The 10,816-nt window shown below is 37.6% G+C and overlaps 1 protein-coding gene and 1 long non-coding RNA gene across 2 annotated transcripts; both read left to right on the plus strand.

Moving 5' to 3' along the window:
• Positions 1-6,117: 6,117 nt before the first annotated feature.
• On the plus strand, positions 6,118-7,873 carry LOC120540542. Its single transcript, XM_039771379.1, has 3 exons — positions 6,118-7,065; positions 7,181-7,348; positions 7,814-7,873. The coding sequence occupies exons 1-3, from the start codon at positions 6,127-6,129 to the stop codon at positions 7,871-7,873; spliced, it is 1,167 nt and encodes a 388-aa protein (XP_039627313.1). The 5' UTR covers positions 6,118-6,126.
• On the plus strand, positions 7,872-8,967 carry LOC120540838. The gene is made up of 2 exons (XR_005635887.1): positions 7,872-7,906; positions 8,016-8,967. It is a non-coding gene; the product is annotated as an uncharacterized LOC120540838 (long non-coding RNA).
• The last annotated feature ends 1,849 nt before the right edge of the window (positions 8,968-10,816 follow it).

The following is a 10,816-nucleotide window of genomic DNA, read 5'->3' on the forward strand; positions in this document are numbered from 1 at the left end:
TTGATTTAGTGAGCCGTTTAGGCCCCAGCCTAATGGTAACTACATAAAGGCTCACAATGAAGATCCATTTTAATTCTTCTGCTCTGGCGCTGCTTTAAAGCGGCAGTCTAAATGACATTAGATGATATATACTGCGGCAATATTTGCTTGTATCTGTTCATTAAACAAAGCAAACAAGAAGCCCAAAGTTATGCAAACAGGCCTACCTGTATTTATTGTAAAGATTGTTCATGAGATTATTTTGTTTAAGTAATTTTTGTTAGTGTTTTCTGTAGATATCGTTATGTATTTTGGTCTTCAAAGCCATGCTCCTCTTTTTTTTTGTGGATGGAAGCCCAGGAGGCGGAGTCACCGTGATGTCACTGTCTGGGACCGCCCTCAGCCTTTATATTGAGATTGAGGAGTAGCTTGTTGTGGAGTGTGGCTCATGGTTAGTATTATTTGTATTTCTCTGGTTTATGGCTGCTTGGACAGCACGAGGTACGTGGAGCGTGACATCACTACACGATGGTATACAGTAGCTGTCTGTCTGATGTTAGCCATTCAGTCCATCAGGCTCATTTGTTTATCTAATATCTAAGCTGTCCCAGAACCTTCTCCTGATACTTCTAAAAGGTCCTCAAGATTTCTGCTTCACCTGGATGTCTTGGAGTGGAAAAAGGGGAGCATTAAGATAAATTAAGAAAGTCAGACCCTTGACTTAAAATACATATGACTTTTTTTTTTTTTAGTAGGATGGGATGATAAGACCTAAAATAGGTTCCTTTTCCCAAAGCCCATCAGGATTGACCCCAAGGTCTGTACTGTAGGTATGTTGTAGAGATGTCAAGGAGCCCCCAGGGTGATCAAGGCTTAGTTTAGGCAGAGGGATTAAGCTGCGGCCATGGAGGGAGGCTTAGTAGATTGTGCTGGTCTCACAACATTTAGATAAGAGCATGAAGGGGGGACAGTCACCATATGCTGACTCGCCTGCCATTAAGAGTGTTCAAGAAAGAAAGAAAGAAATTTTTAAAAGTACTCTAATTAATAGGAAAACAATCCACAAGAGATATCACAATACTGCAAAGGCCACACAGCGCCTCATGGATACCCCAGACTAGAAAAAGTCCAAAAGTTTCCACATAATCAAATGGTTTACAAAAAAAGTCAAGCTTTGACTCTATGAGGGCTGAATATTTTTTCAGCAGCCAGCAGGAGTTGCATACTCTGTGGACAACATTTTACTTATTATTGCTGAATCGGACTCTGACGTATCTGACTCCAGTGTTGATGTGATTGAAAACAAAAGTGACGTGCCAGCATCAGGTGATTTGTACCCAGCTGATCAAAGTGCTGAAGGCATTCGTTTAGCGGCCATCAGACACTCCTATATGATGTTATAAATCGACACCCGCCTCAAAAGAGTTAATTGACTAAAACGACTTCATTTTCAACATAGAAAATCTGCCAGGGTACAATTAGAACATATCAACAGTCTGGACAAGAACAGGCCACTCAGTCCAACAAAGCTCGCCGGTCCTGACCACTCAATTCTTCCAAAAAAATATCAAGTCAGGTTTTGGAAGTCCCCGAGGTTCTCCTAACTACCACACTAGTTGGTAGCTTATTCCAAGTGTCTCTTGTTCTTTGAGTAAAGAAATACGGTTTTGATCCACTGCACTAACTCCCTTCATAATTTTAAACACTTCAGTCAGGTCTCCTCCTCATCTCCTCACTGTAAACCCTGCAGTCCAAATAACTTAGTTCTTTTAACTTGTGTAAAATTAAATCTTTATTAAAAGTTCAACTAACTTAAAAAAATAAAGTTGTTCTAACTGGCAATATAATTTTGAGTTTTGTAAACTTTATTTATTTGATGGTGTACAACTTAGTTTTGGATTAAGTATCTTATACTCAGAATTATAAAGCCACTTTCACTGTGAATTCTCGAGTTATGACGTTAATGTGTCTGCGTTATTACGTCTGTTGTATGCGCCTCCACCACTGCGACGCGGGAAAGAAAGACGGAAAAACGCTGAGTAAGTATTTATTGTAATAATATATAATACTGTATAAACTAAAAAATAACCATTGTCTTTTTAGTTTGTTGATATGTATGAGTCCATTGTGCAAAACTGAATGTATGTGTCTTTTTATCTGACGACCTTGTCGTTGTAATAGCTCCGTGATATTTCTGTGGTAGAAAAAAGACAAGCTGAAGAAGTGTGGATGAACAGCCAATAAACTTCGCTAATTTTTGGCTCTTGCTAAATTATTCTATCATTTTAACGGTATCACGTAAGTTACGTTATAACGCTAATGCAACTAGTTCAAAGTTTCTTTATGGTTATCGATAAGTGGCTTATTACCAGCAACACGCTGTGACTTTCAAAGGGTGGTACTTAATGACATGAATTAGATGTTAGTGGCGAGGTGGTGTGGTGTCGTTCTTGAAAGCGCGAAAGCTCGTTGATTTTCTTCTTTTTTTCTACATTTTCTAAATACTTGTTGGAAGTGGAGCGTGCATTTTGAGAAGCTCCGATGCGAACTGAAGTGGATCCTGCTAACCGGTTATGTATTTTTAAGATCTGAAATGAAGGTGTGTATATTGCAGCAGTAATGGTATTTACAAGGTATGGATTGAATTCTCTACTGAGGTAGTTTCAATATTTTACGTATTTCAGTGAGGTGCAGTTGAAAACATTGCAAAACTGTTTTAAAAATCATTAAAACAGAATCAACTCGTGTTCAGCTGAGCCACAGAGCTGCCAGTGCTTACGTGAACAGGTTTGATAATTTGATTACATTGATACATTTTAAAAATAATTGTAAATTTCAGAATCTTTGTTTCATTTTGACAATTATTGTCATAACAAAAACGTACACTCAAAAATAATCTTTTTTAATTTGTTTTCATGCTGTGGTGTCTAGAATGGCTTGGGGCTGTAAATTGTGTTCAGATGTTTGGAGCTCCAGAACCCAATTATTTAAACATTATAGGCTGGAGCACAGTCATTTTTCAAGAGTCAGCCCACTACCATGCCTGTATGATAATTGCATGTGCACATTTCAGACACTGAATGCTTTGAAAACTCATTTGTCAAGATATCATGAACACAGCAGTTACACACACAATGAGCGTGCAGTATTCAGCTGTCCTATGTGCACATTTCAGCAACCATTTTCTGAATCTGCATTACTCTGTCACTACAGAAGACATTTAAAAAACCATGAAACGGTGGTATGTCCATACAGGGACTGTAACTATAGTACAAATGTGTACTCTTCATTTAATTCTCATAAAAGTAGAGTACATCAAAATAACCTTCCATCAGATTTCTGCAGTGGCATCATCAGCATTAAAGAGTCAAGTGCTTTGGAGGAGGAGTTGTCTTCCCAGAGCACAGAAATACAGGATGATTATGACAAACAGGGTGATAATTATGACAAACTAAGAAATCAACTGAAGCTTAATTTAGCTTCTTTATTTTTAAAGATGAAGTCTATACTTCATGTCTCAGACATAGGTACTCAAGAAATAGTCGACCATTTGAATCAATTTTTTTCATTGTCCCAGCCCTTGATAAAGTCATCAGTTAATGACATTTTGCTGAGGTGTGGTCATAATGTTACAGAATCCACTCTGAATGAAGTAGTCAAAGCAGTCATGGATTCAAACATTCTATTTAGTTCTACTTTAGAAGGTGCAGAGTTGTCGTCTTCCAAACGAAGGAGAACATTTATTGAGAATAGATACCCATTTGTAAGGCCAGTTGAGTATCAGCTAGAGAAACCTGGTCATACAATAATGTATGTTCCAGTTCTTCCAATGCTTCAGGAGTTGTTTAAACAAACAGACATTCTCAGCAAGATCAGAGAACATAACACCGACCTTAACCATTATAAGACATACCAAGATGGCTCATATTTTTGTGACAACATCTTACTTTCAAAAGAAGAGCTCAGCTTTTCCATTCAGCTTTATATTGATGATCTTGAAATTGCTAACCCTCTTGGGACTTCTCGTAAAATTCACAAACTTTGTGCAATATACTGGGTCCTAGCCAATTTGCCCCCAAAATACAGGTCAGCATTGCACACTATACAACTAGCTTTGCTAGTAAAAGTGTTAGACCTCCAGAATTATGGTTACTCAGCAGCACTTGCACCATTGGTCCGTGATATTCGCACTTTGGAAGAGGATGGTGTCTTTATTGAATCTCTTGGTCAAAATATAAAGGGCACCATATTATGTGTTTGTGCTGACAATCTAGCTGCCCATGGTTTAGGTGGATTTCTACAGTCATTCAGATCAGAATATGTCTGCAGGTTTTGTATGGCTACAAATGAACAGTTTCAAAACACAGCAGTCAGAGAAGGTCAGTTTACTGCAAGAAACAAGGGCAGTCATGACCTTCATGTACAGACTGTGTTACAGAATGACAGATTAGGAAGCCATTTTGGTGTGAAAGGAAAATGTGTCCTGCGTGAGTCGTTACAGTACTTCCATCCTATCACAGGGTTTCCTCCGGATGTACTACATGATCTTTTGGAGGGAATTGTTCCTTTGAACTTTCTCTTTGCATAAAAAAGTTGATCCAGTTGAAGTACTTCAGTTTAGAGTATTTAAACCAAAAGATTATATCCTTCCCATACCAGCACACTGATAAATCTGATAAACCTCATCCAATTCCCAAAACATTTCTCTCTCGAAGAACAATTGGAGGTAATGGACATGAAAATGCCACTCTACTAAGAATGCTTCCACTGTTTGTAGGTAGTGCTGTGCCAGAAGGTAGTGCTATATGGGCAGTTTTGATGGATCTAAAGGAAGTGGTGGAACTAGCATTGTGCCCATCATTCACCGATGAAATGTTAGATTACTTTCAATGCAAAATCAGTGATCATAGGCAGGCATTGCAAGAGGCCTTCCCTAACTGTAGGCTGCTTCCTAAACATCACTATTTGGAGCACTATCCAGATCTAATAAAGTGCTTTGGACCACTTGTGCATGTTTGGACCATGAGGTTTGAGGCTAAGCATCACTTTTTTAAAAGAGCTGTACAAGATGTGCACAATTTTAGAAACATTTTGAAGACACTTGCAGTTAGACATCAAAACATGATGGCATATCATCTTCATGCACCGTCATTTTTCAAGCCAAAGATACAGATATCAAGAGTTGACTCGGTTTTGGTGTCATCACTACCCCAGATAGCTCAGTTACATTTAAGGGATGTAACAGATAGTGACACAGTCTACAGTACCAGAATGGTGACAATTGATGGCACAGACTACTCCTGTGGGATGTTTGTATCTGCTGGATTCAATGGGGGACTGCCGAAATTTACCAAAATTGTTGAGCTCTACATAGTGAACCACGTAGTTTGCTTTCTTTGTAATGATTTTGATTCATGGTATTCAGAACATTTTCACTGTTATGAGCTGTCAGCCACACCCACAGGCTTGTCTGTTCACCTGCTCTCTGATCTCAATGATACAGTCACCTTTTCTGCATACAGAATTGAAAGTTTGCTGCTGTTGACTCCAAAAAGATTCATACCACTCAAGCAAGATTAGGAACCTTAAATAGTAAGTAATTGCAACTTTTGTTTGGTCAGTTCTAATGTGGTCAGTGTATATTCTATATAACTGCATCATATTTTGTAATACAGAGTTATATTTGAGTTTTTTGGTTTTTTTTTCAGTTATCTTAATCTTTAAAAGCTATACTTTGTCAGTTTTTGACCTTAACCTCACTAATGAAGGGGCTCATGATATTTATTTGGTAATGTACTCTATAAATACTATACAACACACAATAACCTGGCATTTGCCAATGTAGAGTTGATCAGATTCTTCTCACCAGCTCTTGCTCTGCCATATGCATCTTTGTTTCCTGACACTGTGCTCCTTGTCACATTATCTTTTTAGTGTTGGTATTTGTTAGTTTTTGATACTATAATGAAAAACTAATGCAGAACTGAGAGATATTCCATGGTGGATGATAATGTAAATTATACCATTTCTGGCTATACTGTACATAATAACTTGTGCCTTTTTAAAAACTACCAAATTCTCTTTCAATTATTATTTTATTTTTCTTTGATAAATTTATAGTACAATGGCAGCGAAGACTCACAAACGATGATTCTTCGGATAGTTGAGAAAAACCATGCACGCAAATTAAAGCTCAGCTCACGGCCAGCCTCTGTTGATGCACTGATTAAGATTATAAAAGAACAAATGGAATTGGATCTTCAGTTCACCTTACAATATGAAGATCCAGACTTTGATGGAAGACTTACCTCCCTGGTTGACATCAAAGAATTGCCACAAAAATCAGTTTTGCATATAACATTTGAAGAAGATTTCAGTTCTTCTAGTTCTGTTGCATCTACTGAAATACTGTCAGATGTATCAAGCCCTGAACGTTTAACTAGATGGCCTTTGGATTTGTTTCCAGTTCCTACGTTTTCTTTTGATGTTGAGTTAAAACTTAGAGAAGGGAATGCAGAGTTTGAGAAGACTGGGAGACCTCTTAAACTGACAAGAGACCAAAAACATGATATTTTGGATAAGCTTGCATCTACTATCTATGGCTTCTCTGCTTACCCAAGTGGCAAACAGATTGCATTTGTAGCTGAAGCACTTGTCACAAAACATCCGTGTTTGAAAGAAGCAGGGTCTAACACTGGATGGAATGGCTGGAAGAACAGCCTGCTGTTTAAAATGGGCAATTACAGGAACAAGATGAGAAGGGCAGGATGCATTGAAGTCTCTATAAATGCTGGCAAAAGAAGCCAAAATAATCCTGACAATGAATCTCCACACTCTGGTATTAAAAGACCCAAGCGTGCAGAGGTTAACTTTCTGCCCAACTTTCCCAAGGGAGAAAATTCCACATCTCTTGAGTGCTTGAGGGAACAGATCATTGAAGAGCTAAAGAAGACTGAGAGAAATCTACCTCTGATTGGAAGGATGATGCAGACCACATTTGCCCTGAGACGACAGACCATCATCCAATTCAGCCCACCAGTGAAAGAAATTCTGGACCTCTGGCCTGCTCTGCGCATAGAGTCTGAGGTAAAATGGTTTATCTGCTGTTTCAATGATGCTCCAGTGCTTATATGCCCCATTCTGTGAAAATAATATTTATATTGAATTAATATGTACTGATGTTCTATTACTGTTTACATAGGTGTATGCAGAATTCCAGCGGATCACAAACCAGAACTTGCGCAACATATTCTATGCAGAGCTTGATCGTCACATCCCACGCTTGATGACCTTGTTTAGGCAGAAGGCATCCAAAACTGGAAAGATTGCAGATTCTTTGGCTGGCATTTTGAAAGTCCATGACGAACAGGTACTACACTGCCTATTTCAAAGTTACAGAAGTGAAATATGAGCTTTTTAATTAGCCAACTTGTATGTGTGTTATTAGTTGCTGTTGTGGAATGCTGTTCCAGTATGTATCTTATTTTGAGTAAAGTGCTAAATCATTGGCTACTTGTCTTTTTACAGAATATCACTACATGTGTATTTCATGGCCCACATAATGCTTAGGATGCTTCGGGGTTAGGCCATTGACCACACCTTTATTTGCTGCTGCTAAGAGGGTAATATTGTTTGGATCACAATGCAGGGCTTCATGTTTGGTTTAGTCACCATATTTTGGACACAGTTTGAATGAAAAACTAAGCCTAATTCTTATTTAGTTCAGTTTAGTTTATGTTATACTTTCACTTTAGACAGTCTTAGCTGGTGTTTAAATTCTGAACTTAATTTATACAATAAAATGTAATTCTGTCTACAATTCTGTTCTCCTTAGGAATTACATGATATACACACAAACGTACAACTGTTCTCCATGCACTTCCTGTGTTTCTGAGAGGATTGGTCTGGATTTTTGAGGACATGCAAGGTTGGTTATAAACTTATATCACACATTTTAGATTTTAAACTTCCTGCTTGTGATGGTGTATTCTTTTAAGTTATTGATTGTGAAATAGCTGTGTTTCCATTTCTTTCAGGACATTGATGAGGCAGAGCTTGTGAATGCACCTATGGCCCTTATTACACTGAACAGGGACAACACCAGCAGTCCAGTTCACTACCAATCTGAAAATGTCTTGATTGTTATTGAAAGTGAAGTTGTAATTACTCTTCCCAGGTTTGTGGATGCCCTTGTGGTAATGTTCAGTCTCATATATGCTCTGCATCTTAGTTATCCCAAAGGACTAACAAACACTTTTGAATTCTTTCAAAAGATTTTGCTTAGTTTGGAAGATGGCAAATTGTCACCCAGACTGCAGACTCTAAAGAATGATTTGATGATATATACCTAAAAACTGATCTGAGAAAGTGATGTCTAGCCTTAAAAGAATTGAATTGAAAAAGTGCACTTTTGGCACTTAGTTTGATATGTAATATACTGAGTCACAGTAGTTGTTAAATGTTGCCTGTTTCACTCCGTCTCACCACAAATGTTGAGTTTGAACCAGTGTACTGAGCTCACTTTTTTGTTCAACTTGGAAGAATTTAATATGTTCATAAACAATATGTGCATTTAATATGTAATATAATTCAAATAACATGCACTACTTCATGGCTGCCTGTAGTCTCATCCATTGTTGGTGTCATTTTAAAGTTTCTTAACTTGAAAAGACAATTTCAAATCTAATACTCTTAATGAGATGAGAGGAAGTCTAAGATGTACACATATTAAATTGTTCTTCAGTCTGAAAATTGTTAGAATCTGTAGCATATTGGCACAATTGGGAACACTAAAATCCTGTAATCCAGAACATTTGATCTGACACTGATGTAGAGGTAGCCATAAGAATTAGAAAGGGTTAAAATTTAAAGAAGGATATGTTATTTTATGTAACCTGTTGCACTATGTCTGTGTATGTTATGTATTTTTATAATAGCAATTTATTAATGTTGCAGTGAATGTTCAAATAAAACTTTTGAATAACAGTACATGCCTGAGTTTTATTTATTTAAAGGTGTAAGTACAACTAATACATTTTGTGTTTAGATAACTCGAAATAGGCAATGCTTTAATTAAAAATTTTTAAGTTACACTTTCTTAATTTGATCTGAGAATAACATTTTTAATTATTATTACGTATTACTAAAATATTTGAGTATAAATATGCAGTAATTTAATTTAACCGAGTTAAATATTACAAGTCACTTACTCAAAAAAATAGGCTTGAAAAATTAACATTTTAAGTTAATTAACTTAATTTTTTTGTGGCAACTTATTGCCTCAATTTTTTTTTGTTTTGCTAACTTGTTCGGGTTTACAGTGCTGTAAAGGCTCAGCTCTTTTATTCTTCCCTCATCACTCATCTCCTGTAGACCTGAATCAGCCTGGTCACTCTTCTCTGGACCTTCTCCTGTGCTGTTATGTCCTTTTTTTTAGCCTGGAGACCCAAACTGCACACAGGACTCCAGATGAGGCCTCACCAGTGTGTTATAAAGCTTGAGCAGAACCTCCTGAGACTTGCACTGCGCACATCAAGGCGCTATATAACCTGTTAGCCTTCTTAATGGCTTCTGAACAACACTGTTGGGAAGTCAATAGCTTAGAGTCCACTACGACTCCTAAATCCTTCTCATAAGGTGTACATTCGATTTTCCGACTGCCCATTGTGTCTTCAAACCTTACATTTTTACTTCGTATGTGTAATTCTTTACATTTACTGACATTAAATTTCATCGGCCACAAATCTGCCCAAGCCTGTATGCTATCCAAGTCCTTCTGTAATGATATAATGGATTCCAAATTATCTGCTAATCCACCTATCTTGGTATCATCTGCACACTTAAACAGCTTGTTACTTATATTCCTATCTAAATCATTTATATATATTAAAAATAGCAGCAGCCCCAGCACTGCTCCCTGTGGTCACCACTCTTAACATCGGCCAGTTCTGATGAGGTTCCTAGCACCGTCACCCTCTGCTTCATGTGTCTGAGCCAATTCTGCACCCATCTAAAAACATCACCCTGACCTCCCACTTCTTTTAGTTTGATGCCCACCCTCTCATGTGGCACCTTATCAAATGCTTTCTGAAAGTCCAGATAAATAATATCATGTGCTCCACTTTGATCGTATGCTTTTGTTGCCTCCTCATAGAATTCGAACATGTTAGTAAAACTCAAAAAACTGCTCAGAATAACTCCTGTCCTTGCCAGGTGTTGCTCAATCTTATCCTTAATAATTCCTTCCATTAATTTTCCTCTGATGCACATTAAGTTTACTGGCCTATAGTTTCTTGGATCTACCCGGTCACCCTTTTTATATAATGGGATGATATTTGCCATTTTCCAGTCCTTTGGAATCTCCTCAGTGTTCAGTGACTTCCTAAAAATATGTGTTAAGGGTTTATATCTGCACTCGCTAGCCTCCTTAAGAACTCGGGAGTAAATATTATCTGGGCCTGGTGATTTGTTCGATTTCAGCCTATTTAATCTGAGCTGCTCTTCTCCCTCTACAATTTCCAGATCCCTCAGTCTCTCCTTAGTAGTCCCTGTTTACCACTGGGAGGTCATCCACTTGCTCACTTGTGAAGTTTAGGGCATCCGCTATTTCATCTTTTGATTCCCCTTTACTATTTCTGATGCACTTCACCTCCTCCTTGACTGTTCTTTTACTACTTTTACTTCATTCTTCTCTTCTTCCATATTCCATAAGAAACTTTCCAGGTGTCTCTTAAAATTACATTTTCTCAAATGTTCTCAAAACTGTAAAGCTGAACACTCTTGGCGTAAAAATAATTGACAATTTTCTAAACACACTAGTAGAGGAAAACACTAAAGG

Source organism: Polypterus senegalus, chromosome 12, assembly GCF_016835505.1.
Source record: "Polypterus senegalus isolate Bchr_013 chromosome 12, ASM1683550v1, whole genome shotgun sequence".
Taxonomy (NCBI): domain Eukaryota; kingdom Metazoa; phylum Chordata; class Cladistia; order Polypteriformes; family Polypteridae; genus Polypterus; species Polypterus senegalus.

Excerpts from the sequence above, each read along its gene's own strand:
- LOC120540542 (XM_039771379.1), top strand. The coding sequence starts at position 6,127 with ATGATTCTTCGGATAGTTGAGAAAAACCATGCACGCAAATTAAAGCTC. Across the intron at positions 7,066-7,180 it reads CTCTGCGCATAGAGTCTGAG|GTGTATGCAGAATTCCAGCG; the intron begins GTAAAATGGTTT and ends CTGTTTACATAG. Across the intron at positions 7,349-7,813 it reads TGAAAGTCCATGACGAACAG|GAATTACATGATATACACAC; the intron begins GTACTACACTGC and ends TGTTCTCCTTAG.